Here is a 25039-nt window from a genome sequence, read left to right as displayed (position 1 = left end):
GCTGCCCCCGCCTCGTCCCCGGGCTGCGCCCCCCGCGCCGGCCGCGGCATGAGCATCTCCATCCCGGCGGGGCTCACGGAGCTGCTGCAGGGCTTCACGGTGGAGGTGCTGCGCAGCCAGCCCGCCGACCTGCTCGACTTCGCCCTCCAGTACTTCGGGCGCCTCAAGGAGGAGGCGGCGGCGGCCGCCCGCGAGCGCGAGCGCGAGGCGGGCGGCCGCGCGGGCCACGAGCGCGCCCGCGGCGTCAACTTCGCGCAGGAGCCGGCGCGGAGCGACTCGGAGAGCGGCGAGGAGGAGGCGGCCGCCGCCGCCGCCTTCCCGGGTGAGCGGCCGCGCCGGGGCGGCATGGCATGGCATGGGCTGGGAGCGGCGGAGCCCGCTGCGGGCCGGGCCGGGGGCAGCACCGCAGCCGGGAGAGGCGCCTCCATCCCGAGCGGTCCCGTCGGAGCGCCGGGAAGCGGAGCGCCCCTCCATGCCCCGCTCCCATGCTCCGTGGAGCAGAGCGTGGAGCCGGAGCCTGGCCGCGGGCACGGCCATGGAGCTGCCGAAACGGCGCTTTGCGTGCGCGGAGCTTCGGAGCCGGGAAGGTTCCCGGGCGCTCGGGGTGAGCGCTGGAAGCCGCCCGTGGTTCCCGTCGTGGGGAGCGTGGGGCGCGCAGGGCACGCGTGGGCGCCGGAGCGGGGACACCGGMGTGTCCGCAGGCTCAGCCGCGCCGGGATCCGGCCTTCGTTCCACCCGGAATAACGAGGCACAACAAAATGGGAATAACTGTGGGAACCGCGCGGAAGGCGTCGTAACGAGCAGGTTATGGTAGCCRATGCACTGTCGGGCCTGATGGGCTCCCGTGCCCTTGTGTGCTGCAGTGCGTGTTCAGCACCGCCGTTTTACATCTGCCTTTACCGTCCCTCCTGGTAAAGCAGGTAACAAAGCAGCCGCTCGGCCTTTTGTTACCCACTGCAGGCATTAAGCCTGCTTAAATCGTTGCCTAGTGGCCTTAAACACCAGTTTAAGAGCATATTTCTCTTATACATTTCCTTTCTGCCTCGGTAGGAAGCATTTCTTGAATGAAAGTTGGGGAGGAAACGCTCCGTGTTTGAAGGCTTTTCTTTCATATATTTTTTCCCCTTTGTCTTTTCACTAGTCAGGCTGCTTCTGTATGATCAGACTGTCCTGTAGGTGAACGGCTTTCCTGCAGGAGAAGGGAACAAACTGCAGGAGTTTATAAGGAAAGGCAAATTAAAAAGCACGGGCAAGGAGCTCAGACATTACTCTAGTACCTTTTTTTGTGTGTGTTAAAACAGAATTCTTGAAATGTCGCATTGGCAGTATTTCCTAATTTGGAAATTCAAACAGGTCCTGGTTGTTAGGAGCTTGTGGTCATTGCTGTTGTCTCCAACTCCTTTTTTTTCCCTGTACATGTTTCTAAATAACCAAAAACACTGCAGCTGGACACTCTGTCCGTGTTAGTTTTGTCCTTGAAATGTGTTTTGTAGGATACATAAGCATTTTTCCATTTTAGAGATGATGAGTTGAGGCATAAGCTATGCTAAGAAAATTACTGTACTCAGGATTAAGAGTTATATGTGAGCCAGGATTTAAATTATGTTTGRGTCGTGTTCTGTGTCCATTAAATCAGCTACAGAAATCCAGTGAAAATTGAGACCATTACCTTGGTTGACTCGGAGCACTTTGGGGTTGTAAATGCTGAATTGGCACCTGTCAGTGTTAATGTGACCTCCAAAGGAACCTTCTTCAAGTTCAGAGCAGTTACATTGTCACCTTCTGAACACACTGCTCAATTCAGGAATGTTTTTGAGATATCTTTTATATTAAGTTGTCCCTCCTGTTCGTGCAGGTAGGAATTACTTAAATTGATAGGTCTTATTTACATAAGATTGAGMCAATATTTAGAAAAATTCATCTAATAATTTGAAAGTTTGAAATACGTGTTATACTGCATATGTTCAAATAATGAAATAGGTCCCTGCTCAAATAAAGCATTTGTGTTAWAGCTTGCAGTATCAGTGGCAAAGGCATGTGTTGCAGTTGCTTCATTCAGTCTGAATTGCTTTATGTGTGCCCTTCAGACACATTGTCATTCAGGTAAACTGTGGAAAGGCAAGGATCAGGCAAAACTTTGTACACAGCCACGTTCAAGTGAACTCTGTGATGATAAATTATGCTTCATCAGTTCTATTAGCCTTACTTACTACTTTCTTCCAGAAATTAAACAAAACCAGAAGATATCAGACAATTCATAACCTTACTGCAGATCTGCTGTGCAGCAAAAACGGGCAGATTAGAGAAGGGAGCAGTAAGAGCAGGAGTTTGTGTTGGTTGTAATAGGATGTTGTTAAATTGGGACCATGTAGAAAGACATGGGAATTTCTTAAAAACATGTAACTTCGAGTTCAAAACGGGCTTATGATGGGCAGGGGCTGAAAACATTAGTAGTGTTTGCTTAGTGACCTCCAGGAAAGAAGTTTTACTAAGTTCTCCTCTCAGCTGAAATGTAAAAGGGAAATAATTCATCACTTGGGTGGCAGAGAGGGAGCTGGGACTGAGCTGGAGCAGCCGGAGTGAGGATGTAGCTTGGAGGAGGGAGGTCTGTGGGTACAGGGCAGTCCTGCTGAGGAGATGTGGACGTGGAGATGCTCACCCAGGCTCTCAGCCTGGTCTGATGAGGTTCTAACCCACTGGAAGTGAGATCTTCTAATGGGAAATGTTTAGTTATCTTTACAGGAAGAAGCAGATTTTCCTCTCCAGTATGTGCATACGTGTGTTTTTCATGTGTTTCATGCTTTGTTGTAACCACTGGGGTTTTAAAAATACATCTGTGCTGAGAATTTAGTTGAAATCACAGCAGCCTCTTCTCCGAAGATGCCGTGTCCCTTCTCAAGGCAAAGACTTGTGCGAGGAAAGGGGTTGTTACTTGCTGTCGTTTGGCTAAGATGTGTGTGAACATTTGAGAGGAGCAGGAGAAAACTGTAAAGAAACAGGATCAAAAAAGAAGTGGGACTGTCCCCAAACCCTCTGAATTTACCTGCTGTATCTTGCTCTGAAGGATGCAACTTGAACTCATCTTTGGCTAACTACTCAGCTCAACGAAAGTCATACACATTTGGGAAGTATGCAAAGGTAGGAGGATATAATGGCATGAAATTGAAATGATTATGAGCAAAGAGTTATGAACAGTGTTGGTACTAACAGTTAAACCCCACCACTCCACTCCCTTCCTTGGACATATCATAACTTCCGTAAGGAAAACCTTACTTGCCCAAGGAAGTTTTAGGCGTTTTGTTTGTGTTCAATTACTGACTTTGGTCCAGTTTCCCAAGGGAACCTTATGCTTCTTGTTCCCTGTGTTTACTGCTGGATATGCATTCACATGAATGAAAGACATGTAAAAATCTAATAAGTAAAGTAAAACCATATCCTTGGATGTCTATTTTCAGAATGTGCTCCTGGAGCTATAAGGAAAGACTATACCCTATCTTAGTGTTTGTAACCTGCACAGGGGGCTGGTTGCTTCCTATATCTGCCAATTAATTAAGCTTAGCTTAATACATTTCTTATGCTTTATCCCCAAGCTGTTATGCAAAAGGATTTATTGCCTTTTGTCCTCCACTGCTGTCCAGCGAAAACCATCAGCTTGAGGGAAACCCACCTTAAACAGYCAAATCTCTGGAGACTCACTGGTCCTAGCTGATCCTGTAAATCTGGAGCATATGGTTTGGAAATGACACATCTAGGTCAAAAGGTGCAGATTAATCAAGGTACAGCCTGTTGTCCCAGCTTCTGGTTTTCCAGTAGCAAAGAMGACCTCTGGGTTGCAAAACGTCACTTGTTAGGACCCTGGTGGAACCGCAGGACGGAAGGCAGGGACAAAGGGGTGGATGTTGAGCAAAGGTAAAGGCCAGATGAGGGAGCAGGGGCAGGACCAAAATGAGGAAGAGATGAGGGAGAGGGCATGAAAACCTCTCCTCTTATTTTCTCTGTCTAGCTCTGCTCTCCTTAATACCCCAAACTCATGAATTCGTGTCCTGAATTTTCCACTGAAATTCTGGTTGCCTTATAACCAAAAAGCATAAATGCAACCTTAAGCTAAAATTAGTGGCCAGTGCTTCATGTGAATGCAAACTTGGCCGTTTGATGCCGAGAGACCGTTTTAATATTTTGGCATGCCCGTTTGCTGTAGTGCCATGTCTGGAAACTTGCAACATTTGAATTTTAGCGAACAAGTATTCTGAGGGAAGCACCAGCTCAGTTTATTGTGGAGGTTGTTGGAGGTTGTTCGCAGCCATTTTCTGTTTCAAAAAAGAACTGTAGTGGTCACAGGTGAATAGGCATGTGGCTAAACCTGCAATCTTCATATATAATTAAAATGGTTTTGGTGTTGATTGAAATACAAAGTGCTGGAGAGTGTGCAATATAACACTTTGTGATTTTGATCATTAAGAACAAATGAAAGGGGATTTCRCAATGATTATTTCACCATTTATTATTGTAATGAGACTACCTTTAAAATCGTACTGTAGAAGAGCAATTCCTCCTCTATGTTTAAGCTCTTCTTTCGAGCAACAAATGAATATAGTTTTGGGGAAAACCCTACATTTTAAAATGGTGAGTGACTTTWAAAAGGCACGGGAAAGCTTTGGGAGGAAAAAGGACATTTGAAGTGGTTCATCACTCTCTGCTGCTAGAATAAGTCTTGACATCCATGAATTGGAAGGAGAAAAAAGGGTGATCTTATTGTAAACAGGAGATATGTTAGTCATAGAAACTTATWAATATTACATGAAAAATTTCACATTGTACAGTGCAAACATGTATGAGTTACTTCAGGCTAGATCAGTGTGTTTAAAGAAATAGGTGTAGCAGGTATTATCACCATAGACAATAAACATGGATATGGTATTGATAATTTCTAAAGCAGATGCTTAACTTTTCTTTTTCAATTTGAGACATTTGAGGCTAACACACTTCTAGTTGCTTGGTGTACAGGGGTGATAACCTGTTGGCTTCTGGAACTGAGCTGGAAATTCTTGTTGGGAATTTTGATCATGGCAAGTAATTGCAAACTAATTTTTTTTTTGCATTAGGAAGTAACTTTTATTCTATGGATGAGTTTTCGAACTAAACAATTTGTTGAACTAGATAAAGTTTATATCTTTAAGTCTCCTCTGATAATCTGTTTTATTTTTTTATTTCCCTATTTGTGCTTTCTTTGAAGAAAGGCTTCACATTGGTCACTTCCATTTTTTTATTTAAAAATCCTAAGAGCTGTATTCCACACTCTGCATATGATGATAAAAACTAGCACAAGTGCTCACAGAGAATTTYTACTTGAAGTCACTGGGTAGAATAATCCATGAATCCAGATTTCAACGTTTTTGACAAGTAACAGAAGACATATGGCTGCGGGATTACATCAAAAATATGTTAATCAAATGCCCAGTGCATCATTCAGCATTTTAAGTGATATCCTATCATACAAGAAAGTGTGTGATCTGTCAAATGGTAGAGGTGTGTAAGGAGTGTGGGTTGCAGACACAAAGTGTCCACAGAGGGAACTGAGCCACAGCCATAAGACCATTTCTCGTCCTTTTCTGTCTAAGACATCTCATTGTCGCTGCAGCTGTTAAAAATAATATGGAGATGGCAGATAAAATGAGAAAACRGTAGAGAAAGAAGCAAGACAAAAAATGAAAACTGAATTTAGTCAGCATGGCCTTACTGTCTTGTGATGCTCTTAGTGATGGAAGATGAAGTGGTAAAAAACATCCTGTAACAACAGTGTTTTTCACTTCTGTGTTTCTTCTGAATTTGCTTTGCTTAATGATATTAATATTTAGAAGAAATCTTCAGAGTTACAATTTGAAGCTGAGAACTTACTGAGGTAAAAGCTGATGATGAGGCTAGCAGTCCGGCACATAGGCTTCCAGTTATTAGATTAAGATGKTTTTTGCAAAGCTAAGAGGGCCAATTAGTAAATATTATGAAGACTTCCTTAATGGAGGGACTAGAGAATTGCTGTATGAAATAGATTCTGAAAAGCAGTAACATGATCCTTCCTGCTCAGAGCTGTCCTAGCCACACTGCTGATTTTATAAAGATCCTTTTAATGACATCAGCCCCTTCTGAATCACTGTGATACAGATGTAAAGTGTATTTTCATAAACACAGTCTTCCCATAGTAGAATTTCTGCCATGACATCTCTGTTTTAATACATACCAGGCAGGAAGAAAAGAGACTGTTRCCCAGTACTAGAAACAAAACATTCCTTGAGAGCTTCAGTATAGGCTATAAATAAAAGATGTGCAGAATGGTCACCGTTGGGATGGATGCTAGCTGCAACCTGGTATGAACATTCAGGCTTACTAGCCCGAGTACACAGGCTGGGGAGCAGGGTTTTATACACRTTAGTGTGAAGCATAAAATCTGTTTCGGTGAGTTCTCAGCCATTGGTGACTGCTGCAGTGCGTGGATGAAGCTGAGCTCGGGCTCTCATGTGTGTGAGTGTTGTCGTGGCCTCCGATGACGCCACGGAGCAGCTACACTGCTCTGCACTAGCCGTCCTGCTCTGGTTTCTTTCCTCTTACTTTTCACTGGCCCTTTTCTCTCTGAGAAGCTCTCTGCAGGTGGGCCACTTCTTTTCACTGATGYTTAGCTGTGTAGTTATGTCAGCAAGGGCCTTTTTATTAAAAARCAGCAATAAAAAAAAATCCTCCTGCTTGTCACAGTTCCKTGAATGGATATTGATCGGGAAATTAAGTCTGGCTTTTTAAGGTTTTGCATATGCATTTCTGCAAACTGGGAAATACGATTAAGCACCATGCCTGGATTACCAACGACTAACAGCATCAATGATGGAAACTGTGCTTAATGGAGAGCTAAGATTGTCTTGAGATTTCTTGTTTTCTTCCAAATTATTATTTGTCTGTATGTCCTATACATACGTGCCTTGTATGTATAGACATATCTTAACATTTTCCAAAGGCTTTGAACCTGGCATTTTCTGACAAATCAATCTTAATAAAAATATTTTTTTTGTTATAGGATAGGTTATGAAAAATATAAGTTCTCAGTAATGGATATTATTAAAAATTAGAGGTGTTTTTCTAATTAGATCTAATTTTTATTGAAATTGTGGAGTTAGATACCTGTACAAATCTGCTTCAGCAACAGATCTGCAAGGTAGCAACAGATCTGTAGGTCATTTTCTTGTTAGCTCTGCAGGGTTATTTTTCTTCATTTTTTCTTTTTTTTTTTATTTTCTTTTTCTCCTTTGTTTAATGCATAGAGTCTTCTCTTTCCAGCCATTAGTTCAATACCTCTGAGTAACGTTCAGACACTTTTCTCTAAAAGCCATATTTTAGCTGAGGGTTTATCTGTCTTTATCGGTTTGTATGAGGTACTCATCATCATAAGAAACAAGCTGATGCAGCCTTCACCACTACATTACTTAAGCATTTTTGAAGAGATTTAAATGTAGAATTAACAGTCTTCTTTCCTTCCTGTTGCCTCAGCCTGCAAGAAATATTATTTAATGGCTAATGCATGTATAAAATATTGTTCGTGAAGTAGATAGGTGGTTATTTATTCTTACATGGTGCACATTTCATGTCTTGGGGAAAATATCTGCAGTATTTGCGCGTCTTTCTTGCTAATCTGTGGATTTTGTCCTTCTCCTGRAATGTAGCTGCTACTGGCAGTTGAGGTGGGAGTAGTGGAATTAGATTCATTTCCATTATCCATCTTGCAGGAAGAACTTCCTCGTTTTTCTGGGTTTGCTTTCTTGGGAATACCTACAAAAYGGAGCTCAGCTTTAAGCGGGCCCTTGCTGGCTCTCTGTCTGGCAGATATTTGCATGTGAATGTGATCAGCGTGCAATTATTTCAAATGATGGCCTCCCAACATTAAAAATGGGAAAGTAGCAATTCCATGCCCTCTCTGACTCCATCCTCCAAACCACTGGATTCAAYACAGATGCAGACATTAGGATGGATAAGGAGATTCTTGATCTTTTTTTTTTTCCCTGCATAGAAGAGGAAGTTCTGGTTAGGTGAACTAAAATAAAACAGTATAAAAATATTACAAAAAATGTGCCCACAGAATAGAGAATTCAAGTGATCCAYTTCAGGAAATGAATGTGCTTTCCAGCTTGGGTGGGTTTTAGCCTTCCATGATGGAATGAAAGGCTGGATAGATGAGAGGAGTGCAGTGGACATTGTCTACCTTGACTTTGAATTGGGGTCTAGGTGCCTCTAGCTAGTTGTGTCCTCCAGGGGTCAATGCTGAGTCTACCTTGTTCACCCTCTTCATTGATGACTTGGATGAAGAGACAGAGGGCACGTGCTGCAAGTTTGCTGATAATACAGAACTGGGAGGAATGGCTGATGCCCCTGGGGGCTCTTTAGAGGGACCCAACAGTCTGGAAAGAGAGGGAATGGAAAGAGTATGGGCAGAGAGGAATCTCATGACGTCTAGAAAAGGGAAATGCAGCCTCCTTTTCCTGGGGAGGAATAGCCCTATATGAGCTGGGGCTGACCAAGTGAAAAGAAGGACCTGGGGGTCCTGATGGGCAACAAGCTGACCAGGAGCAGCCGTATTTGCTTGTAGCCAAGAGGACCAGGGGTATCCTGGGCTGTGGGAGGCAGCGGGTGGCCAGCAGGCCGAGGCGGGGGGTCCTGTCCCAGGGGGAGGCCCATCCGGAGCCGTGTCCAGCACTGGGCTCTCCAGGGACAGCGACACRGAGCTGCTGCAGTGAGCCCAGCAAAGSGCTGCTGAGGTGGTCAAAGGACAAGAGCAGCTCTCGTGGGGAAGGACAGAGGGCTGAGCCTGTCCAGCCTGGAGAAGGCTGAGGGGGGATTTTATCCGTGTTTGTGAGTATCCGAAGGGAAGGTGTAGAAATGGAGGCTCTTCAGTGGTAAGAGGCACTAGGCACTGACTGAAACACAGTTCCATGAGAACATGAGGAAAAACCTCTTCACTGTGAGGGTGCAGAGCACTGGCACAYGCTGCCCAGAGAGGTTGTGGYGTCTCCTTCCGTGCGGATACTCAGAAGATGCTTGGACAAGGTGCTGGGCAGCGTGTTTGGGTGTCCCTGCTTGAGCAGGGATTGTTGGGCTAGGTGGTCTCTGGAGGCCCCTTCCAACCTCATCCATGCTGTGATTCCATGATTCTGTCTCAGTCTGAGACAGAGAAGAAAATGGTTCCTGTGCAAGCCCGGAGTGATTGCTCCTCTTCTCTGACTGTGTTTTGGGGAGTTGCGGGAATGTGGCAGAGCCTCCAGAGGGAAGCTCTTTAATGTGCTCTTCTGTAAATGTTGCTAAAAAGGCCTGACTTTCATTCTGCAGCCAGAATTGGATGCTTTTGATCCATTCCCACCGAAGAGAGGATTTTCCTTGGGGATTATATGGCGCATAAGTGTAAAGCAGTGAGATGCAACCTACTTCTTTGATCTCAGCTATCTCTTTTGCTAAAGGATCCTTCTTGTGCAATAGATAGGAAAAATGGCAGTGAAAGACAGATTTTCCACATTTTCTTTTTACCTTTTTGTTCTTTTTTAACCTTTTGTTGCTGTTATAATTATATTAAGTGTTTTATTGTTGCAACATGCAAAATTAAAAAGATGGCTCAAACTCCAGAGTAAAGGGCAGACCAAGCAGTGGGTAATATCCATTTCTCCTGCTTTGAAATAAAGGTTTGCTTGCAATTCTGCTCAAATGGAAGATAAATAAAATGTGTCCTATCGTGCACGTCAGCCACAAGCAGACAGGGTGAGATGTACAGCTCTTGCATGGTGCTGTTTTTATACCTGTTACACGGGGTGACAGAAGATGCTGTGGGATTAAGCTGAAGTGTGATGCAGGTACCTGCCTTTCAGGAGGGGTGAGTTCTCTTGGATCCAGCTCCCTGAATGGCCATGGGGTCAGCACATGCCTCACTGAGTGCTTTTGGGGACGCACTTTCCTACTGTGGGAAAACACTTCCAAGTCTGGATAACCCTGCCACCATGGGACCTGAATCGTGGCCAAAATCAAAGCCTGTGGGGGAGCTGCAGAAAGAGACATCATTTTTCTTCTTCTGCAGGTAAAGAACCATAAGAGCTTCCGTCTGATAACACAGAGTGAGCAGGTCKGGGTGGCGGGGGGTGGCTTTTAGGGAGGTGACTCCGGGTGGCTGCGGGGATGGACGGAGCTGTCCAGGCACCCAGTGCTAGAGGCCCCACAACCTGCCAGGGTTGTTATTAATTATGAATCGTTATTCAGGAGAGTGGCAGAGATGACCTAATGCCATAAGCACATATGGCAGGAAACTGCTTTCTTGAAATGAGGTGGCTCTTACTGACAGCACTTTGCAGCAAGTGCAGGAGCCCTTAATGATCTTATTATCTTATTAATCTCATTAATCTTATCAATCGCTCTTGTCTAGCAAGGGTTGTTTCACCTGCAAAATGAAATGCTCGTGTTTGTTGCCAGCGTTTAGGTTGTTGGTACCGAAGCTAATTTAAAACTGACAGATCAGTCTCTCTGGAAGCACAGCCTTCCTTGTGAAAATTCGGGAGAGAAACCTAATTGCTCTCGCTTACRCTGGTGCTATAACTGCCTCTCCGACAGGGAGCTGAGCCCTGCTTATTGCTGAGTAAATGTATTTCTTTGCATTCTTTTTTTTTTTTTTTTTGTCGTTGCTTTCCTTTCTTTTGGAAGAGATACAGAGGTCAGAATATGAACACATGTGCTGTTTGAGGTCTGGAAAGGCAGAGCCAAGAAGATTTACGCACTCATTCCGGACACTCCACTTTATATTTACTTCTGACTACGAACTGACAGTGTTTAACTTGTGTCCTGTGCTCCAAGACAAAACAGTTTATAGAGCTGGAGAATTAACATTTCTTTACTTTTTTTTTTTTTAGATGAAGGGAAGAAATTAGTTTTAACCTCAATGTTAGAATTTTTTTGGATTACATTKTAGATAATGCAGTTTGGTTTTGCTTTAACACGAGGCTCATCCTTTTTCTTGCACAAGTTGTGTGTTATAGATTTCAGAATTTCAATGTTTTCTGAAGAGAATTTCACCAAACTAGTTCATGTTTGATGCTGGTTTCTGTATTTATACGGTGAGCACTTGAATACATGTAACTAATTGCCCTTCAGGGAGGGGAAAGAAGGAAAGAAGGAAGGTGGGAGACTTGTTGTAGGCTATAACTGCAAAGTCATGAAAATTCCAGTTAGACTGTGAGTTGGAACTCACCAGTGGGGATGAAACTATCACTTTTTTTTTACAATTTAATGGAAAGAAAATGAGTTTAATTACAGTTCTTGGTTAAAAAACCATCATTTGATGAACATTAGTTTTGATTTCTAAAATAAAATGTATGCTGTATTGTATGCRGTTGGCTAGATCCTGGAAACTTTGTGCGTATGGCTTCATTTCTAAGTAACCTCTTGCTTAAGTAGCAAAAAGCGAGAATTTGGAAATAAATTAAAAAGAGCTGTTAATGCTAGGATTTAAGGKTTTGGTTTGGTTTGGTTTTGGTTTGGTTTTGCTTGTTTGTTTTTTGCTTRCTTTTGTCTGGTGCATGGGTGTTTTTGGCCAGTTGGAGGAAATAATGGATTTCTCTTTCCCTGAAATGTGTGAGAGCGCCTGAGTGATCAGCTAGGCTTTTTGTGAACAGGAAGCCTATACAGCAGTAAGATAGCAAACTTTTTCAGATAAAAATCCTGCCGTCTCTTCCATTTCCTTGGCCTTTCCTAAAGTCTGTTTTTACTAGCTTTTCTCAAAAACAGCTTTCAAGTGATACAGCTGAGCAACTTAAAACTCCTAAAAGGAATCAAAACCAAGAGGCCAAATGCCAGGCGTATAAAGGTTCTCAAAATAAATATTTTGAGATAAGCTTTTGTGGATTTTGCAGTTGTCTTATATAGACTATATGAGACTACAAAGCATCTCACCGGCCCCACTGAAGTGACCTCCCCAGTGCCGAGCAGAGGGCAGGGATCATCTCCCCTCACCCTGGTGATGCTCTCCCTAGGGCAGCCCAGGAGGCTGGTGATCTTCTCTGCCATGAGGGGCCTGACCGGCTCATGGTCAGCTTGTCCACCAGGACCTCCAGGTCATTCTCTTCCAGTAACCTAACACGGCCAGAGAGAACATAAAGGTAGTGCTTATCCTGAGCTGATGAGGTTGAATRCCCTTCGATTTCAGACACTTTCAGAAGTAGCTTACTTTTGTTTTATTTGTTGCACAAACGAGGAAGAAATGTTAGAAGTGGTCAAGTAACTCGGAATCTTTTTGATTTTTGTTTTAATCTTCTAAGGGTACAATGTAAAACATGTTTATTCTAGTAAGCAGAAACAGCCACTTCAGTTGACCTTCGTTGTGGACACATGAATATGCAGACCAGTAGGTTGGAGTGAGGCTTCTCATTTGCGTGTTGCCTTGGCTTCAAGCCATGAGCTTGTGGAGCTTGCTCTCCATTGATGCCGTGGCCTGGTGGATGGGGCGGTTGCTTGAAATGTGACCTGTAATCAGTCAGGCAACCTCATTACCTAGTTTTTGTCTCTCCTTTTCTGAGGCAGCTCCTTGACCTTTTCTGTTTACTTGCTCTAAAGAGAAGCCGAGGTTCTTTGGAGGCAGTGGAGCTTGGGGGATGCTGGACAGAAAAGCAGTAGTGAAGAAAGAGTATTCTCCATATTCACAAAGCAGAGAGTCATTTTTCTCTGTAATGTTCTGCATCAGAGCAAGACTCCAGATCTTCAGCCATATACCCTGGTTTGCCTTTAGTTTGTCCCCGCGTCCTTCCTTCTTCAGGATCTTGTATTACCTGTTCAGRGAGGTAACTAAAGAGAAAATAAGACACAATATGTGTCGGACTTTATGAACAGATCTGCAGGAAAGGGGTGCTTGGGTCATAGACCACATAGCTTCATTACAGGTTTTTTTTGTGGCATTCTTTCCAGCAATGGTGTCATTACCAAATGTGCCTTTGCTAGAGAATGCAGCCTGACAGCACAGGAGGTTATTTTTTAAAAGCCTCCTGGTGGAAGACTATTTGTTTCATGCCAACAGTTATTTCATCGCCTGATGACTAATCAGCCCGTGGCTGGTCGGAGAGCTCTTGTTATCAGGAGTCATGGAAAGTTGGCCCTTCACTGGAATCTCACAGATAGTTACAAAAGGAAATCAAGACAACGTTCTCAAGCGTTGCTAGCCAAGGGCAGATTGAAATGTGGCTGAACGTGACTGTGATGCTGCAGTTTGCTTAAAACAGATGCAACTTTTCAAATGCTGCCCAAACCTTTGAGCAAAATGGAATAGTACCAAAAAAATCCATCCCGGTGCCTAGAAGTTTCTATTAGAAATGTCTAAAAGAGCTTCACCGGTAATATACCCTTAGGAAATAATAGGATTTACAGTTTTAGATTGTCTSATAGAATATTTTAATGCTACTGCAGTGTAAGAAGAGAACAAATGAAGATAGTTAAGCCTCTACTAGTAATTCCTGTTTCCGACTAACACAACAAAATGTGCTGAAATAAATCAGTATCTGCAGCTTCCTGTGGCCTTTCCCCATCTCTTCCTTGCACAAGTTTATTGGTTCAGGACAGAAGAGGTTTCCTATTCACCAGCCTGTAAGGTCTGTCCACACAAAGGGATCTCTTTGACCTCTGTATTTTCTTGAAAAAAAAAAAGCTATTTGTTTTTACAGCTCCATAATCATCCCCCGCAATCAAGACTCAGCTACTGACATAAAGGACAGCTTGAGAAGAAGGACTAGGTTTAGAAAGGGGCTCAAGTCACAATGTTTAGTATCACTTATGCCCAAATTCTACGTACTGAGCACAGAAGTCTCCACACCAGGTTAGGCAGCTGAGCTCTTCAAACATCCTTGCACTGGTTCCCTGTATTCTGGGCTATGATCCTGGTTCATATTCAAGATGTGGAAATARCCATTCAAGGAAGAACTTCAGGATGAGAACAGTGATGACCATGGAAATTAGATTCATGTTGTGCTAGATGTTTATGTGGTTCTGTAGATGGCTGACAGGCGCCACTGGGGGCAAGAAGAGGATTGCCCTGGTCCCCTGGAGATTGCTYATCTCTGTCATCTACCATTCATTCCAGAAGAATACCCACTTCCAGAGRAAGCCCACTTCAAAGGAAAATAACACCCAGCCATCCAGTTTGGAAGGTGCCATTTGTAGGATCCTCAGCACATTTACCTCTGCATAGCAGACACATGATGACCCTTCCTTGCTCCCTCTCTTGACTCCTAAAGCCATTTATCTCCCTTCTGTAACAGTCTCAGCACAGTCCTCTTGTTAATTTTTGTTACTCTCATAACTTCTTATTGGTTTTTTTTTTTTTTTTTTTAACTATAACTCAGCTCACTAAAAACTGCACCTCAGGCTTTCTCTAAAACCAAACAGGAGGATGCCTCATGCTCTGAAAACTAACAAAAATGTCTCTTTTCGTTCTTGCCATTTGAGAACAAATATCATGAGTGTAAGACATGCTCCTTTTAAGTATGTAAAGATGCAAACTTTAAAAATGCAAACTTTAAAATACAGATAAGTAAAAAAATCTAAACTTTCACCTGGAAATGAATAAACAAGCAGCGCAGATTGCAAGTCACACACACTAATATGTTTTTTTCATCAAGGACCTTTGTAGCATAGCTTTCTGCCCAGATGGTCTTATCAAGTAGGAAGAGATGACATGTTGTATAATCTTCATTTCAGAAATTTTTAATAGTGCTTGCCTAAATAGGATGTGTTGTAATAACCTARTGGCAAAGGGACAAAACCATGAGTAACAGGAGGGAAGCCTGATCTTAAAAAGTTGGTGACTTCAGATTCAACACAGGTAGTAGGACTGTGTATGGGGAGAGAAGCAGTTATGTTTTGCATTTGCCAAATTGTGTAAAATGGATGAGATAATTACAAACTCCATACAAAGGTGTACTCCCTCAGAGGAGAATACTGACAGCCATGACATCTTCTCCAGCCCACAGCCATCAAGCAGATTGCGTCTTTATTCCTTTGTAATACAGATAACTTTCAGTTGCTGTCAAGAGATTAAGAAATGTAGGCCAAAATTTTGCAAAAAAAAGAGAAGCCTAAGACAAACTTGTGTAATAATTAAGGGAAAGGTTTAGACCTCGAGAGTTTGAGAGAACAGGTCACTTCTGCAAAACCTTGGCMTGTTTTGTCCTTAGACTGGAATTCTGGTTCAAGGACAGGTGCAGGTTGCTCTTTGTCTCCTGAGATGTTGATCCTGAAGCCTAATGACATACAGAATGTCAGTTTGGTAGTTTTGCAGATGAGTAGTTCCGTTCAACTGTTCTGGGATTGCTGGTAGAACTTCAGCAGAATGACCAATTTTTCTCCCTTTCTGATTGGGAACATGCATACATTAGTAAATATGCCTCAGGCAGCAAAATTAGAAAGCAGAAAAGAACATGAAATTGAATCTAAACGCCTACACTGCAGTGCTAGAAAGCAAATAACCATAATATTCTTAAAATAGCTTATGAAATTTCGAGTGGAAAGGAGTCATTTACAGATGGTAAGAAGATAAAAGCATTACAGACATTTCGTATCAGATGGGTTTTAGTAGTGGTTGTAAACTACGCTATGGCTGGAGCAGAATATGCTTTGAAGCTTGTAATAAATTGCTTTGGTAGCAAAGGGGGATGTTGCTGCACGTAGTGTGGGGTGTAGGSACCCTGTTAAAAATGAATTTAAAAAACCTCAGAAGTCTCTGATAGGTAGAAAAAAACAGCTTGGTAAATTACAGCAAGAAAGAGGGTAAAAGCAAAAAGGGACCTATAGATCATGATCAAACTAGCACAGCCCTTCAGGCCTCAGCTTTCCCTTTATAGGAAAGCCTGGGTCTTCATAGCCCAGAGCACGTCCTGGGAAGACTGACATTCTTCATGTATTTATTTCATTGGTGCTTTTAATGTTCAATCTCATACTGTTTTTTTTTTGTTTTGTTTTCTAATTATTTTGTCCCTGATGGATATAATCTTATCATCTGCACATCATTAGTTTTCATCGCCTGTAGTGAATAACCTGAGACTGAGGGCAGCAGCTACTCCAGAGCYTCCCCCACAAACACAGATTTTCAGCTTTTATCAAACAAGATCTCACGCAAATTGATTTGTTGCAGCCGCTGGGATAATTGAAAATTAGAAATATTGCTATGAATGATCTATTTTTTTTCTTCTCTAAATGACTGATTATTTTTCATGAGCTAATGACAAAGTGTGCTGGTCACAAGCAATGGTGACAATGAATTTGTGTAGGAAAACATGCTATGTTTAGCATATGATACTATAGGGTGGAATGCATATTTCAGATAAGAAGCATTCAATATAGCAACATATGCACTTAACCTACTTTCAGCTTATTGTGTTAGGCTCGAATATTAAAAAGTGGTAGATTTGCCCTTAAAAATAATTTTAAAAAAGTCAAAATCTGATCTGCCTGAGTGGGAAAAGTAAATATGCTCCAACCCTGAGTAAGATCAGACAGACAACTCATGTTTTTATTTTCAGCTATAGTAATTATGTAGAGCATCAATTATTCGGAATAGCTGAAATTTCTTAACCACTACTTTGCCTCTCTTTCAAGACACGTGTTATGACAAGGTAAATAACCAGCCAACTTGTAGTGCTCTATGTATATGTCAAAATATGACCATGAAAATGTGCTACTCAGTAATAGCATTTAAAAAATAAATATGTTTTAAACCAATGCAAAATATAACCTGGAAAGAGTGCAAGAAATGAAAATCCAAGAAAATCTATTAGTCACTGCTTATTTCATGTTTCCAGGTGCTCCAGCTGTAAAAATGCTATTTTCTTGATAGTGATGAGTTGAAATCTGTATACAAAAAGGGTTTCCATCTTCAGCAAAACAAAAACTGAGGCATTTGTTTTCATATTTGTCCACATGTTTATATTCATATTCTTGTGTGGTGACTTGCTAATAATCAACTAATTAATTTGTCAAAATTTTCACTGAATATATATTTATATTGATAATACAAGTATATTCATTATATATAAAAATAGAATATAGTAATATATAATATAATAATATATATTCATTGTTTATATAAAATATATTCATTACATACATTATATGTATATAAATTATATTGATATTTATCTTTTTTTGACCTGAGTTAGTAGTCATGTTATTTTTTCTTAATTTTCTTTTTTCGTATGTACAACCCAGGCCTTTGGGTTGGAAGAAATAATTTGTGGCTTGTGGTGTAGTCACCAGAAAATGTTAGGTAGGGGAGCTTGCCCTTTTCTGCTGGAAGCAGCAATTCCCAGTGTGTATCCACAGGGTATTTTATTCTACCTACCAGCTTCCAAGAAGAGGGGCTTTCTCTTATGCTATTTTTAGTATCCCTTTTTTTAGGGGATGTATTTGTGTGAATAAAATAATGAACTGGATTCCTTATTTTGGTCTCCTTTGAAGGCTGCCCGAGGAGGGTGCAGGATCCTGGGAAACACGTGGCATTGGTTTGGAAAAGGGCAGCCCCGCTGTCGTTATGGAAATACACAGCCCAGAGCTGTGCCATAAGGAGCAGAAGGCAATTATTGAGCAGAGTTTTCTAAATATTGGAGCTGTGAGGCTTTCCCCACTTCCTCGAGAGCCTCTTCCACAGCTAAACAGAGCTCATGTTCCAGGCTGAAAGTGTCAAGAGGTTAAGTAATCCTTGAAGCCCGTTACAGTCTTAAAATTCAGTTTGGACTAATTGCATTTTAGGCCTATAAAGAAAACTGTCAGTGCTGCCTCTTCTAAATTTGCTTTTGTTTGTTGCATATTTTTTTAAAAAAGGAGATAATAGGATATTCTGGTTTCTGTATGTTTTTATTTTTCTACAGATGTGTTGATGTCTTCAGAAATGGGAATAATTATGGGSATATTTTGTTGTGGTACAGATGGTTTTAAAATCTGTAGATGTAATTTGAGCAACAACAACAACAAMAAGCAGCTATCTTAGGGCATCCCATGTAGTGTAGCTGCTTCCCCATACCAGCCTCTTCCCTTGCAAGAGCCTGGATTATTTCCTCTCCCAACTTCTCCCAGTAGCCTAGAAATAGCCTAGAAATAGGCAGGTGGCCGCTCGTGAGGTTCTTCCAGCTTTAATAAATGTCTCAGTGAAAAGGAGATCTATGTTTTACAAATTTCCCACCTTTTCTGCAGTTTTGTTTTATGTTGACAGCTTGATTTTATCCCCTCCCCAGGTCTGAGTTCTAGTAATATCTCCGTGKGATTTTAGAGCGCCGAGGTGAGAAATGGCCGCGTGCCTTGACCTCTGGTGATGCTGCAGGCTGCAGATAGGCTCTTCAGTATCCGGTGGGAAATCATCAGCCYGGGGCTGTCCGTGCCATCGTGGCTGCTGACTGTGCCACCAGCGTTGACTGAGCTGCTCTGCGGAGCCCACAGCAGTCCTGGAAGGRGCAGGAGCTCTTGGTGGTGGCAACAGCGGCGCTTCTACCACCTTGCCTGAGATTCTGGGYGCTCCTATTAGTGTGACCGTGCATTAAAATTAGTATCTTACAAAATCGTAGAATTATTAATGGTTGGAAAGACCTTCAAGATCCTCATTTCCAACCGTAAACCCGTCACCACCATGCCTCCTAAGCCATGTCCCTAAGTGCCCGTCCATCTCCATCCTGGCAGTGCTTTACCRTGATCATTCCTCCTGGAATAATCCTAGGATTGTGGTGGAGAGAAATGAGGGCAGATCCAGAGAGGTGTCCTTGGTTGATGAGATACCCTGCCTTTTGCTCGTCCATTTTGGTCTTCTCCTTATTAGTGCTATTATCATTCTTATGCATGATGTGCCAGGCTGTYATGCTGGTTAGTGATGAGTTTAGCCTTTAGCTCCACTTTGAGGTTAATAACTGAAGTGTGCATTTTAGAAAGGCATCCAGTCTACATTTAGATGTGATTTTTCTCTTATTAGTTCATTCTAATTAATAATCGGTGCAGGAAAGAAGAGCAGCTGCTGTTGATCTGCACGGTATGGGGATGAGCTTTGCAGCAGGCAGAATCCAGCACCTTCCTGAAGGCCGTTGGGCCTCTGAGGAGCCGCAGAGCTTGGAACTGAGATACTGGAGTCTGTGGTGCAAGGAAGGGATGTCACATAGGGGCTGACATGAGAAAATGTAAGGGAAACAAGAACAGCTTCTTTGGAGTCATTACAATTTGGTTAATAAAACATCGTGGGCCATGTTGAGAAACAGGTTCTCAACCTCATGCTGAAATTTGAGCCCTGTTTAAGCCACTGACCTCAGTGCTGTCCTTGAGAGTTTTAGCACTGTTTTGCCTTTAATATCATAGAAAAGAAGGWCTGATTTAGCTCTGACTCTGTTTCGTAACTTCACCGTGGGTATCTGTGCCTTCCACCCAAGGATTATGCACTGACGTGCAGGAACTATTTCTGGCTGTAGCTAACTTTTAAGACATATTAGCAGCATTCTTGTTCTCTATGGGTTATCATCTGTCAAATTTGAGGTCTTTAGAAATGTAATGGCTGAGCCAATTTTCTTTTTTTTGTTTTTGTTTTTGTTTTTGTTTTTTGTTTTAGGAGGTTTAGCCTGTTGCTCTCTGAAGATGCTACAGGGGCCAATTGAAACTGTTGTTCTACTTTTCATTAATGCTAAAGATTTCTTCACTGATCTGCCGACCCCGCTCGCTTAGAGCCGCCTTTTTGGCTTTGGGTGTTTGGCTGTGACCGAGCAGACGCCCCTGGGAGCCTTTTTGTGGTCCCAAGAGTCTCCTGCCGTCTTGAAAGCAAGCTTGACTTGGAGCACTTAAACTGGGAGTCTGCAATAAGGCCCAGTGCTATTAGAACAAGTTAACGGGGTAAAGGGCTCCCAGGTAGGGAAATACCTTTTTTGCCCTTATCACCGTAGCCTTCTTGCTCTAAAATCAATCCCATTGACCCTCTTTTCCACGTTTTTCTCACTTACAAAACAATGTCGCTTTTATTGTCTATTTTGCAGGGTGTCATGATGCCTGGTTAATGTACATAGGAATTGTGTAAATGAAAAAATACCCAGGAAGGAAGAGAGCACTAGTTTGCTGTCTGACAGTTGTCACCAAAGGAGAAATTGTGTCTTCAGCGAGTGCTTCACGTAATCGCTGCTGYTTCCAGAGAGCAAATTCTTGGTGACATTGTAGCATTTTCATCTGCTTTTATCATTTGTGTGGTGCCACTTACTTCTGTTTACTTGCTTGAGTCTCTTTCAGCAAAATACTTCAAAACATTTTGTAGTTTCCTACAATTGTCTGAGCAGGGATTTGTAAACATGAGCAAATAGAGATTTCAGCTAGCAAGTAATGCCTGAGAGGATGGATTTCTATTTAGCCCAAATAAGGCAAACGCAGGGATGTATCTTATAACAATGTCTTAACTCCCTTAACTTCAAATTTCAAACTTTATCAGGATATTGACACCTGAGGGGTTCTGCTTTTTGCCTGTTTATTTTGCCATTATTCATTTTCCCCTAARACAGTTTTCCATAGACTTTTGTTGGGACAAAACGATGCAAAGAGTCGTGTTAATACTAGAGTATTAACAGAGCATAAGCGCAAAGTGCTTAAAGAAGATGCTCCCCCGCTGAAACACATCACCCAGTCGTGCTACAGCACTGCCTCTGCTAGTCAGAAAGAGGATAAAATGTCAGTGCAAATTTTCTGAACGCATCTGCCTCCCAGTTCACCTCTTGTTGGGAAGAATCATTGGATTTTGCAATGACAAGGTCTTGCAATCCATGTTTTGCTCCTTCTACTGTTTGTACAAGTCGATGGGGGGTTTCTTGGTAAGTCAATATAGAGGCCTTTTTTCCTTCTTTCTGTGACCTTTTGGATATTTTCACTCCAGAGTTGACTCCAACATCTCCCCAGAGTTGACTGTAGTGGCTCTGGTCCTAGCTCATGAAGCAGTCTAGCCCAGAAGTGGCAGTGGCTGATGCAAAGGTACCCAGGGAAGCAGATAAGCACAGGCAAAGCAAGGTAGTGTTTCTGCCCTCTCTACAGCCTTCAGTTTTCTGCGGCTTAAGGYTGCACAGCCCCGGGAGGAGACCTTCATATTCCTCAGTGAACTGGGCTGCCACTGATGTGTCCTGCCACTTTSCGAGCCAAGACTTTCAGCTCCTGACATGCCTGATATATAGCTCCTTGTTATTCCTTATGCCTCCTGCAAACTGCTTTTGAAACTCTCCTTGTCCACTTTATTATGTTTATCCTGCCAGAAACCATCTGGTTGATCATGCATCAACTTTTCAGTGGAAATAGAGGCTAATGGTTCTCCAAGCCCTTCTTCTAAGCTAACTTCTCCATCTTTCTGAGCACCAAAGATGTATCTCTACAAGAAGAAGGGTAGCTCAGCTTGCTGCGTAATGARCAACTGTGGTGCTGCTTCCAAAATTCCCAGGAACACATTTAGGATGACTCCAAARAGATCCCGAGGCGAGGGAACAAGGCTTGGCCTGGTGGCTGCGTGAGCACTGGCCTTTCACATGCCTGACACGTGACAATTAGCTCTCAAGTTCCTAACACTCCAGTAAAATCATTCTCCCTTACTCTTCTTTTTTTCCCTCTTAACAGCAAGATTAAACCTTCTTGCAGCAATCAGAAAACTGTTTTTAAAAGTTTATTTAATGCAAAGTACCTGGAAAAGGGATTGTCTCCTTGAAATAATTACTGCAACTGCCAAAGAGGTGCAGACTTCAAAGTAGATTAGTTCAGCGCCGAGTGGATTTTATTTGAGAAATTTATTTATTTAATAATTATTTATTATTTATCGTGTTGGTAGAATGTGCTGAGGTAGCTGTCTGGAGGAGTTAAGCTTTCTTATCTACACATGCTGTAGAGAACTGACAAYCAACCCGAATTATCTTCCCTGACTTTGAGGAAACTTTTAGTGCGAGCAGAGCACTGTGTGCTGTTGGAAAGATGGCAGATCCCGAGAGGTTTTTTATGGGCACATCTGCTGAGGGCTGCTGCTGCTTTACGTAACTGGGGCTAATGGCACAGCCATCTCATGGTGAGTCTTGACTCGTGGCCTGCCGTGGATTTGCCCTATTACCCTCGAGACAAAATACATGGTAGGCTTTCTTTTTTTTTTTTTTTTTTTTTTTGCAATTTGACCAATTACACTGCATTACACAATGGTAGTTGCATAAAATATGCTGTCTACTCCAATTAAAAATGTTTATAAGTCTTGTTTTTTTATACAAAAGGTTTTTATACAAAAGGTCTTTGGGTGAGAAGACAACTTGGGTTTAAAAATACACTTTCTGGTTATGTGAATCTCTTGCTATTTATATGTGTATTTGGGCTTTGTGGAAGTTTCTTCAGAAAGGGTATCCTCGCTCACRAATAGCAGCTTGAATCACTGCGGCCTTGTATCCCAGTGCGTTTCTTGCCACTTGGACCTGCCACTCCTGTACGTTCTTGCACAAACCACCTGCGACTCGCCTTCAGAATTKGTGCCTTTGCTCTGCTTTCCTCTCCCAAAGGAATTAAAAGTCTGTCTGCATCTCAAGCTGTTGTTGGCCCTCCTGTTTTCTYCATCTCCGCTCAAACGCTCCAGAAATGCTGTGCAACTCCCTTACAAAACCGTGTTAAAAATCAACACATTCAGTATTTTTCTTTAGTTGGTTCCGTGTGAAAATCAGAGTAATTCTGTAAAGCTGAATATTAATAACCATGATAACACGATGCATTTTTAATGAAGTAGWTGCCCACATTGGAAATTAGGTCATTCAGATTTTCTTCTTGCATTAAAGGCTAGAAACGAGTCTCATGTGAAAGCAGAGTTCAAGACCAGTATTTTATACTGATTATAAGCAGTGTGCAGGTTGTATTTGGAAGGCAAAACATATATGTATATATGTATTTGTGTATATATACATATATGTATATGTAAATATATATTTTATCACTAGTATCTCTTACAGAAGCTGGCAAGTCTGGAATTGAAACAGAGGGCAAAGATTATCAAAATTATGTGTTTTAAGATGTATTTTTGTGCTCTCTCCCAGTTTGAACCAAGATAGGAGTCGGATTGCAGATATTTGCAGCAYATATTTGTAAAGGTTCCAATATGAACAGCTCTTTGCAACACAAAATATGTTTTTTCCTTTTGTCATTGGCATTAACGTACCTGAAGAATTGTAAATATTAGACAGTTAAAATTTGATCTTTTAGAATTGCAAATTAGTCCTYTCTGCATAGGAGAATCTTGCTAGATTCTAGATCTTGCTTATTGCTAGATTTCTAATAAGTATGTCCTGCAAAATTAAAAATCATTGCGTGCAAGATGCCAGTTTCTGTGGTCTCAATAAACAACAGAAATACAGATCTGAATGTTCCCAGCCAGATATGAGCAGCAAAAGTGCTTGTGTCCAGTAACCTTTAGAAAGTTGAAAATGCTCTTGAATTCTTAACTAGTTACTAGTTACTACATCTCTTGCAAAGCTATTTAAAATTTTGKTATATCTGAAATTAATATGGCTTTTTATAAGGATTTACCAATAATTATTAACTTTTGTGATCATCATACAAAGTGTATCATTGGTAGATGTAAAGTGTAKTTGAATTGTTAGGAAAAGAATCTAATTGAAACTTTTGTTTTCTTTCAGCTCCAACGATAAACCGATTCACAAGACGGGCATCGGGTAAGTTGGCTAAAGCTGCATGTTTCCTTGGTCTACATAATAYATGAAAATAATGGTGATTCTGACTGCAATGTAAAATATAATATGACATTAATCAGTTTTCTGTGAAGATGACTGGTTTATTTCAAATTTCAAGTACGGTTTGCTGAAAAATGTCATCAAGGTCAAGGCTGAAGTCTTGTTGTGGAATTCATGAAAATATAAATTGGCTTTTTTTTTTCCCTTGAAAAAATCAATACTAGTCTTGACAGGACTGAACATAGAAAACATGAACATAAAACATGAAACATGAAAACATGAACATAATTGGCTCTGGTGTTGTCATGCTTATTTCATAGACAACTTGAAGCAGCAGTTTGGTGGACACATGTGCAGGAGAAAATGTACAGCCATGTGAGCAATCTCCAAAATGTTAACAAACTGAGCAGGGGTTTGTGTACGTGGGGCATCTCTGCAGAGCTGTCAGATGGGTCCCAAACGCAACGTGGTCCTGACAGCACTGTGTTGGGCTGTGTTAGTGCCCTGTGCTCCAGCTTAGCCTGGTGCCGTTCTGCCTGAGCTGCAGGTTAGCTCCGTTAACACTGCCTTGGAGAACTGTTTGCCTGTTTCCATTACAACATGGAAAGGATCCCCCTGGATTATGTTAGATGAAAAATTAATACTTTCAGCCCTTCTTAGTTGTCCTTTATGTTTCCTATTTTCAGTCTTTCTCTGCTGAAGCATGCGGCCCAGAACTTTATTCTATTTATTTTTGAAATAATATGAATCTGAAAGCAAGGTGTAAAACCCCCCTTAAGTATGATGAGATTGATGATGCRCTCACAGGAGTCAGCAGAACGGGCAATGTGAGCTATAGCTAGTCAGCTTAGTATGCTAACCTTAAAATCTAAATTTTCATAAAAGAGTTTACATTTTTAGTAAATGTAATAAAGTGTGTGTTCCACAATCCAGAAAGTCAATCCAGAATTCTAGGTTTTCTTTCARTGGTCTCAGCCAGATAGTTTCTTGTCAATAAAAATATTAGTGAGGTTACTAAGATGAGAACTGTAGAGAATAAATGGAGATAGGCATGTGCAGGACTGGGGCCTGTTATGTGAAGCACACTGTAAGAAAGCATAATTTGTTCCAAAATACCCTCATATTAATGGTTTTAATTTTTGCTACTACTTTATAAGGTACATGCAGCGTGAAATAAAAGGGATGATTCGTAGCTGGCACTCACTAAGTGAGCGGGGCGTTATGCAAATCGTGCTGCGTGTTTTAAGCAAGGTTTTACTGGGGCTGATTGACAGCTGACTTTAATCAATGCTGTCTTT

The 25039-nt window shown here is 41.8% G+C and overlaps 1 protein-coding gene across 1 annotated transcript in view; it reads left to right on the top strand.

The window, feature by feature from the left end:
• Positions 1 to 25: 25 nt before the first annotated feature.
• The window catches only part of PRKAR2B (protein kinase cAMP-dependent type II regulatory subunit beta), a 72445-nt gene continuing 47431 nt past the window's right edge, over positions 26 to 25039 (top strand). Inside the window, exons 1-2 of the mRNA XM_026046418.1 lie at positions 26 to 322; positions 23688 to 23723. Coding sequence (XP_025902203.1) covers positions 49 to 322; positions 23688 to 23723 — 310 coding nt within the window. The 5' untranslated portion in view covers positions 26 to 48. The remainder of the gene's footprint in view (positions 323 to 23687; positions 23724 to 25039) is intronic.

This window comes from Nothoprocta perdicaria, unplaced genomic scaffold, assembly GCF_003342845.1.
Source record: "Nothoprocta perdicaria isolate Ctin4 unplaced genomic scaffold, notPer1 scaffold_44, whole genome shotgun sequence".
NCBI classification, from domain to species: domain Eukaryota; kingdom Metazoa; phylum Chordata; class Aves; order Tinamiformes; family Tinamidae; genus Nothoprocta; species Nothoprocta perdicaria.
Note: the sequence above shows the minus strand (reverse complement) of the source record. Positions and strands in the feature narration are given on the sequence as shown.